The sequence below is a fragment of the Rutidosis leptorrhynchoides genome, chromosome 1 (genome assembly GCF_046630445.1).
Source record: "Rutidosis leptorrhynchoides isolate AG116_Rl617_1_P2 chromosome 1, CSIRO_AGI_Rlap_v1, whole genome shotgun sequence".
NCBI classification, from domain to species: domain Eukaryota; kingdom Viridiplantae; phylum Streptophyta; class Magnoliopsida; order Asterales; family Asteraceae; genus Rutidosis; species Rutidosis leptorrhynchoides.
Window position 1 is genome coordinate 476769633 of NC_092333.1, and position 9091 is coordinate 476778723.

At 31.7% G+C, this 9091-nt stretch overlaps 1 protein-coding gene across 1 annotated transcript; it reads right to left on the minus strand.

Moving 5' to 3' along the window:
- Positions 1-1198: 1198 nt before the first annotated feature.
- On the minus strand, positions 1199-8209 carry LOC139839791 (DExH-box ATP-dependent RNA helicase DExH15 chloroplastic-like). The gene is made up of 2 exons (XM_071829953.1): positions 7798-8209; positions 1199-1311 (listed from the first exon to the last, which is right to left on the minus strand). Exons 1-2 carry the CDS (start codon positions 8207-8209, stop codon positions 1199-1201), a joined length of 525 nt encoding a protein of 174 aa, XP_071686054.1.
- Positions 8210-9091: the final 882 nt, after the last annotated feature.

A 9091-nucleotide genomic window follows, 5' to 3' on the forward strand; every position in this document is an offset into this window, starting at 1 on the left:
TTAACAATAAAAATCAGATTTATAAAGTTAGGGTTTGAGAGATTTTACCACCAATCAAGTAATTACATGTAGGAATGGACAGAGCTTTGCGTGTAGATCGCGATTATATAAACAATTGGATGATCGGGCAACGATTTGATGGTGTAGATGATGATGATAAGAAACGATGATGATGATGATGGAGGTTTGGGGCTGGTCATGTCCAGAAAAAGAGTAGAGGGAGAGGAGGAAATAAGATGCAGTATTTTAATTAATTAGGTTTGGGGTTAAGGGGTCTTAAATGCCTAATAACTTTCAAAGTTTGGCATAAATGCCCCCTTAGGAGATGAATTTCGGCCATAGGCTGCAAAAAAGTGTCCATGGGCTCATTAGGTCTAGCTAGTAACTTTATTGTGTAACCCGGTGAGTGTCGTTGACCGAGACCGAAAACTGGAACGTTAACCGAGATTTAAAGCAAAAAAAGAATATGTTTATAAAATTAAGTACAAGTCTATTGGGTGCAAAAAAAGAAAGCCTATTGGGTGCAAAGAAAGCCTATTGGGTTCAAATGGATTTATAAAATTAAGTACAAGTCTAATGGCGAAATTGAGAGGTTTAAAGCAAGACTTTTTGCTAAATGGTTTAGTCAAATGGAGGGTATTGACTTTGATGAGATTTTTTCTCCTGTTGTTAATATGGTGACTGTTAGATGCTTACTTGCTTTATCTATTCAGAATAATCGGTGTTGTTTTCAACTTGATATGAACAACGTTTTTCCGTACAGGGATTTAAATGAATATGTTTTATGAGTATCCCTCAAAGCTATAATAAATAAAATGATAATAAAGTTTGCAAGTTAACTAAGTACTTTATGGTCTTAAACAAGCTCCAATAATGGAGAATGTTGAGTTGACTTCTGCCCTTGTTGAATATGGTTTTAAACAAAGCCTAATTGATTATTCTCTTTATACTTTATTTACTAAAAGTGTGTTTTTTTTGCTCTTTTAGTGTATGTTGTTATAACTGGAAACTGTAATAGTGAGGTTGATAAAGTTAAAAGCTTTTTGAAATCAAAATTTATGATAAAAGCTTTTAGTGTATGTTGTTATAACTGGAAACTGTAATAGTGAGGTTGCTCTTTTAGTGTATGTTTTCTCGGACTTGAGGATACTAAAATGAAAAATGTTTGTGTCTATCTCAAAGGAAACTTTGTTTAGTATTACTTCCTGAATTTGGCATGCTTGCTATAAATCCATGAATACTGCTTTGGAGATAAACACTGTTCTTGCTTCTGATGCTTCTGATAATTATAATTTTCTTTACCAAATATTACTGAGTATCAAAATTAAATTGGTAAACTCTTGACATAACTCCACTAGACCTGATATTTCTTATTCTGTTCAAACATTTAGTTAGCATATGCCTGCTTCTTTACAATCTCATGTTTATGTTGCTTGTAGAGTACTAAGGTATTTGAAAGGTTCTCCTGAAACTAGTGTTTATAATTACTAAGTCTTCAGGTATGTTTTCTTTATTTTCTTTTTTGATGCTGTTGGGGTAAGCTTCTAGTGAATAGAAGGTTTGTTACTGGTTTTTGTATCTTCTTTTGTGGTCCTTAATTTCCTGAAAAAGCAAAAAACAGCCTATTGTTTCCAGGCCTTCTACCGAGTCTGAATATAGATCTTTAGCATCTACAACGTGTGTAATAATATGGATTTTAAAAGTGTCATATGAGTGTTTCTAATCTTATTCCTCTAAAATTGTTATGTGACAACAAATCTGCACTTCTTCTTGCTTTAAATCATGTCTTTCATGATATGTCAAAACACTATGAAATTGATCTTTATATTGTTATGGAAAAATGTATGCATGGGTTAATTAAAATTAAGTTTGTAGATTCAACTTAACAAGTTGCAGATATGTGTTTACAAAAGGGTTGCCCATAGATCAACACAAGTTGTTATGTGATAAGCTAGGTTGTTTAAATATTACAAGGATAAGATTGAAGGAAGGTGTTGAAATTATAGCTTAATCAATCTCATCTTTATTATGTTTTGGTTGTGATCTAACTGAAATGTTGAGTTTCAGGTTAAAGGTCTATTTCTCATTCATCGAGAAATCATCCATCGCTCTCTCTTTCTCACTCTCTCATTTTTTTTCTCTCTGATTCATATATGTAACCCCAAATTAGGGTTTGTGAGTTCGTAAGTATCATCTTGATATTGTAACTGTTATGATGCCTTTATAATCTCTTTTCTTGTTCTGTATTAAGGATTGTGAGTTTGTGTATTTTGTGAGAGCTTGGATTATTGTTACTTGTTCTTGATAATTAATAATATTAATTTTCTGTTATTGGAATGTTTATCTTTAGTCGTTTATAATTTTCTACACAACCAATGTCGCATGGTTATTCTCTTTTTGTAACCCCCTTCTCCAATTGATAGATGTGTGTGTTTGTGCTAACCCAAGAGGTTGTCTAGAAATTTCTATGCCAAAAACTGCCAACTCTCATTTTTTAGTCTTCATTAGGTTATAATGATTAAAAGTGGCCCAGATAACGACTGAATGATGATAACAAAAAGAAGTTTGTCAAAAGAAATTACTAGCCCAATACTACGTGAACTCTGAATGTGTTATCTGACCCGGTTTGAATTATGGGGTACCCAATACTATCCGCATCGCATTTTAACATAGCTTCTGATTAGATGGGTACTAGCATCCTAGCCAACCGCTCGTGCAGAATCTCTGTAAATCATCTAAATAGAAGTTGTAGCCTTTTGAAATACAAAGTTCTAGAATCTGAATCACTTTAATCCGAAGTTGTATGAGTAAGAAGCGCGAATAATTTTGCAATAACAATAACTTTCGCTTAATTTCATTATTCTTCCACAATATCACCCAAAATCAATTTCACAATAAAAATAGTAACAAAAGTTCTTGAAATCGACTCAAATGAAATCTAAATGAGCTCGATATTACCATTAAAATATAGATAAAACATGTGCGAATTAAACAATATCAAACACATTCATATCGTATGCATTTAGTATCAACCTGTAAGATAATATCCAAATTTCAATGTATCTAAGCCAAACACACTCAACAATTCAAAATTTCGTATTTATTTTTAAAATAAAGTAAACTACATCATTTGTTATTTGCTATACTGCATTGTACATGAATATCTTATTAGTTATTATTAGTTAGTTTGTAACTTTCCTAAAAAGTAAATAATCAATAGAGATAGTGAATTAAGTGAATTAACTAACTTCTCATCTTTATGGTTATACTAGCTTTAATAGCCCGTGCGTTGCACGGTTGCTTTAAAACTCGGAATTACGAAATAAAATTATCTTTACTAATGCATTTAACATCTACATTGTTAATGATATACATTAACAACATATATATGTATAGCTTTAAGATCCCGTGCGTTGCACGGTGACTTAATAAATTAGTATACTAATACGTTAATGTCGTTACAGATTGTATGCGTTATACATAAAGTACGCAATCGAACGTCTTTTATCACTTGTGTAACATATGGATATACCATAAATTGCAATTTAAAATGATCTGGAATTGATGAATCTCAATTGTCCACAAATTTTGTCTCATTCGTTAGGCTCGTAACTTAAGGTTACCACTACAACCAAGTGGTTTCTATCTTCATGAGGTTCAAAGATCAAAAGACTAAGAGCCCGTGTGTTGCACGTGGGACTTATAATTAAACTAAATCGAAACGTAAAATGTTGTATCAAAATACCAATAATACCATTATATATCACAAGTTTTGATACAACACTTTTCTGATTTTATTGTTCCAAATGCTGAATGAGAAGATAAATGTGACTGGTAAACATGGCAAAACGGGTGGAATAGAGTGACGTAACTCATTTAGAGATGAATATGACCAAAACTTGATCCATTTTAGTAAATAAGTCGAACTGGGCAAACTGATGCACTTCTATACGCTCAACAATTTTATGCAACTGATAATTTTTACGAACACCACAAATGTGTTATGAGTCGACTCAAACCAAACACCTTGTAGAGAAAGTACTTATTTTGACTCGTTAACCAAAACATCCAACCTGCCCATTTTGCCACTATTAAATGAATGTAATACACATACCTGATTAAAATAATTTTTAGGAGATTAATTACTTACGAAGTCTGGTCCCATAAAAAACAAAATAGACACCCAATTCATCATAAATGACATACAGTAGAAACACAAATTAATAAAACTACCAAAAAAAGCATAATCTACCATAGAACAGGGACGTTCGTTGAAAAATTTAATTCCATATAAACAAAATGATCATGTACAGTAGTAAATATTACTATGGTATTTTATTGTTTCTTTAATTGGATATAATGCATATTGTTAGTGACTTAGTAGCATTAATGGAAATACCTTAAAATGTGTTGTTTACCAACTGTTGATAATTAAAAAGGTAGATGATAAACTAACATGATCAGTCAGTGTACAGCACATGTATGTTTACCAGCTTTGTTTGTAGAAGATTTGACATACCCTTACTATTGAAATGTCCCGTTCTTATTGATTAAAAACGTTCCATATTAATTGATTTCGTTGCGAGGTTTTGACCTCTATATGAGACGTTTTTCAAAGACTGCATTCATTTTTAAAACAAACCATAACCTTTATTTCATAGATAAAGGTTTTAAAAAGCTTTACGTAGATTATCAAATAATGATAATCTAAAATATCCTGTTTACACACGACCATTACATAATGGTTTACAATACAAATATGTTACAACAAAATAAGTTTCTTGAATGCAGTTTTTACACAATATCATACAAGCATGGACTCCAAATCTTGTCCTTATTTAAGTATGCGACAGCGGAAGCTCTTAATAATCACCTGAGAATAAACATGCTTAAAACGTCAACAAAAATGTTGGTGAGTTATAGGTTTAACCTATATATATAAAATCGTAACAATAGACCACAAGATTTCATATTTCAATACACATCCCATACATAGAGATAAAAATCATTCATATGGTGAACACCTGGTAACCGACATTAACAAGATGCATATATAAGAATATCCCCATCATTCCGGGACACCCTTCGGATATGATATAAATTTCGAAGTACTAAAGCATCCGGTACTTTGGATGGGGTTTGTTAAGCCCAATAGATCTATCTTTAGGATTCGCGTCAATTAGGGTGTCTGTTCCCTAATTCTTAGATTACCAGACTTAATAAAAAGGGGCATATTCGATTTCGATAATTCAACTATAGAATGTAGTTTCACGTACTTGTGTCTATTTTGTAAATCATTTATAAAACCTGCATGTATTCTCATCCCAAAAATATTAGATTTTAAAAGTGGTACTATAACTCACTTTCACAGATTTTTACTTCGTCGGGAAGTAAGACTTGGCCACTGGTTGATTCACGAACCTATAACAATATATACATGTATATCAAAGTATGTTCAAAATATATTTACAACACTTTTAATATATTTTGATGTTTTAAGTTTATTAAGTCAGCTGTCCTCGTTAGTAACCTACAACTAGTTGTCCACAGTTAGATGTACAGAAATAAATCGATAAATATTATCTTGAATCAATCCATGACCCAGTGTATACGTATCTCAGTATTGATCACAACTCAAACTATATATATTTTGGAATCAACCTCAACCCTGTATAGCTAACTCCAACATTCACATATAGAGTGTCTATGGTTGTTCCGAAATATATATAGATGTGTCGACATGATAGGTCGAAACATTGTATACGTGTCTATGGTATCTCAAGATTACATAATATACAATACAAGTTGATTAAGTTATGGTTGGAATAGATTTGTTACCAATTTTCACGTAGCTAAAATGAGAAAAATTATCCAATCTTGTTTTACCCATAACTTCTTCATTTTAAATCCGTTTTGAGTGAATCAAATTGCTATGGTTTCATATTGAACTCTATTTTATGAATCTAAACAGAAAAAGTATAGGTTTATAGTCGAAAAAATAAGTTACAAGTCGTTTTTGTAAAGGTAGTCATTTCAGTCGAAAGAACGACGTCTAGATGACCATTTTAGAAAACATACTTCCACTTTGAGTTTAACCATAATTTTTGGATATAGTTTCATGTTCATAATAAAAATCATTTTCTCAGAATAACAAATTTTAAATCAAATTTTATCATAGTTTTTAATTAACTAACCCAAAACAGCCCGCGGTGTTACTACGACGGCGTAAATCCGGTTTTACGGTGTTTTTCGTGTTTCCAGGTTTTAAATCATTAAGTTAGCATATCATATAGATATAGAACATGTGTTTAGTTGATTTTAAAAGTCAAGTTAGAAGGATTAACTTTTGTTTGCGAACAAGTTTAGAATTAACTAAACTATGTTCTAGTGATTACAAGTTTAAACCTTCGAATAAGATAGCTTTATATGTATGAATCGAATGATGTTATGAACATCATTACTACCTTAAGTTCCTTGGATAAACCTACTGGAAAAAAAAAATGGATCTAGCTTCGACGGATCCTTGGATGGCTCGAAGTTCTTGAAGCAGAGTCATGACACGAAAACAAGTTCAAGTAAGATCATCACTTGAAATAAGATTGTTATAGTTATAGAAATTGAACCAAAGTTTGAATATGATTATTACCTTGTATTAGAATGATAACCTACTGTAAGAAACAAAGATTTCTTGAGGTTGGATGATCACCTTACAAGATTGGAAGTGAGCTAGCAAACTTGAAAGTATTCTTGATTTTATGTAACTAGAACTTGTAGAATTTATGAAGAACACTTAGAACTTGAAGATAGAACTTGAGAGAGATCAATTAGATGAAGAAAATTGAAGAATGAAAGTGTTTGTAGGTGTTTTTGGTCGTTGGTGTATGGATTAGATATAAAGGATATGTAATTTTGTTTTCATGTAAATAAGTCATGAATGATTACTCATATTTTTATTATTTTATGAGATATTTCATGCTAGTTGCCAAATGATGGTTCCCACATGTGTTAGGTGACTCCCATGGGCCGCTAAGAGCTGATCATTGGAGTGTATATACCAATAGTACATACATCTAAAAGCTGTGTATTGTACGAGTACGAATACGGGTGCATACGAGTAGAATTGTTGATGAAACTGAACGAGGATGTAATTGTAAGCATTTTTGTTAAGTAGAAGTATTTTGATAAGTGTATTGAAGTCTTTCAAAAGTGTATAAATACATATTAAAACACTACATGTATATACATTTTAACCGAGTCGTTAAGTCATCGTTAGTCGTTACATGTAAGTGTTGTTTTGAAACCTTTAGGTTAACGATCTTGTTAAATGTTGTTAACCCAATGTTTATAATATCAAATGAGATTTTAAATTATTATATTATCATGATATTATCATGTATGAATATATCTTAATATGATATATATATACATTAAATGTCTTTACAACGATAATCGTTACATATATGTCTCGTTTAAAAATCATTAAGTTAGTAGTCTTGTTTTTACATATGTAGTTCATTGTTAATATACTTAATGATATGTTTACTTATCATAGTATCATGTTAACTATATATATATATCCATATATATGTCATCATATAGTTTTTACAAGTTTTAAAGTTCGTGAATCACCGGTCAACTTGGGTGGTCAATTGTCTATATGAAACATATTTCAATTAATCAAGTCTTAAAAAGTTTGATTGCTTAACATGTTGGAAACATTTAATCATGTAAATATCAATCTCAATTAATATATATAAACATGGAAAAGTTCAGGTCACTACAGTTATCTATATATACCTCTACGTCCAGCCCGACCCGCCATTTGAAGCAACTCATTCGGGCTCAAGTTAACCCGTCCACTTTCACTCCCTTTACTAAGTGGCGAAATAACGGCCATTCGTGCAGGCATGTTGATACCTGCAGCAAGTGTTTCAGTAGCAAAAACAACTTTAACCAGCCCTCTTGAAAATAACTCTTCGATAAACGATTTCCAAAGAGGTAAACAAACAGTATGATGAGCTGCAACCCCTCGAAGTATCCTTCTTACAGCTGATTCCCGAACAGCGTCTGGATACTTGATTCGAAATCGTTTTAAGGCCAGATCAACTTCACTCATCTCACACTTTCCTAATAACTTGCAGTCTTCGAGATATTTAACTTCCACGTCACAGCCTTTTCTGCTAAATCTAAACCAAACTGCAGGCAGCATGTCCCTTGTCTAAAGTTTCCATAATGTATCTATAACTTGTGGAACCTAAAATCACATAATAGTGTAAAATTATTGATAAGATGTAGATAATAAAGTTAATTAAAGGTTGTAGAACTCGCGACTCAGAGAGTACTTGGTTAGCACTTTTTGGGGAGTACTCGGCATCTACGGGAGTACTCGGATGTTGACCAAAAATGGGTGACTGAGGTGGAATGAGTAATAAAACTTGGGACGAATTTTGTTTAGATTCTTGTAAAACTATAACTATAATAAAAACTTCGGACGGATTTTGTTTAGATTCTTAGACATTCACAACTGATAGTAGTATTATATATGTTGGTAATGATTTGGAATGAACTTGACCCATATTATTGATACAGTATTAAATAAATGACTAATAGCAGTATTAAATAATTGATGCAACAGATATGTTTATAATGATTAGGAATAAGTTTGACCGACAATTTTTTAGCCAAAATCTATTATAGATAATTACCTATATGTCCCCTTGGAGATAAAACACAACTTTTATCCAAACAGTATCATCAGTTAACAAATAAGGGAAAAAATTACTCACAAACTTTCCAAGCACAATTCAACCGCCAAGCTGATATTGTCTGAGTTAAATTGGATGATTGTTATTCCAGTCTTGAATCCATGCAATGAAGTTCACCAACAGGTTCCATCGTTGACTTATAAAAGTCAAAGTGACCTTCAAAACATCAAAAAACAGCAAAACTATTATAAGACTCTTCAAACATCTTCTCCAAAGTGATAACCAAGATCTTCTAACATATCAATACCAACAAAAAACAGAGAATTCCATTTCTGACAGAAACAACCATCAGTTTGACTTATACAAGTTAAAATGTTCTTCAAATC

Excerpts from the sequence above, each read along its gene's own strand:
- LOC139839791 (XM_071829953.1), bottom strand. The coding sequence starts at position 8,209 with ATGCTGCCTGCAGTTTGGTTTAGATTTAGCAGAAAAGGCTGTGACGTG. Across the intron at positions 1,312-7,797 it reads GGGTCGGGCTGGACGTAGAG|TAATATTTGGTAAAGAAAAT; the intron begins GTATATATAGAT and ends TTTGATACTCAG.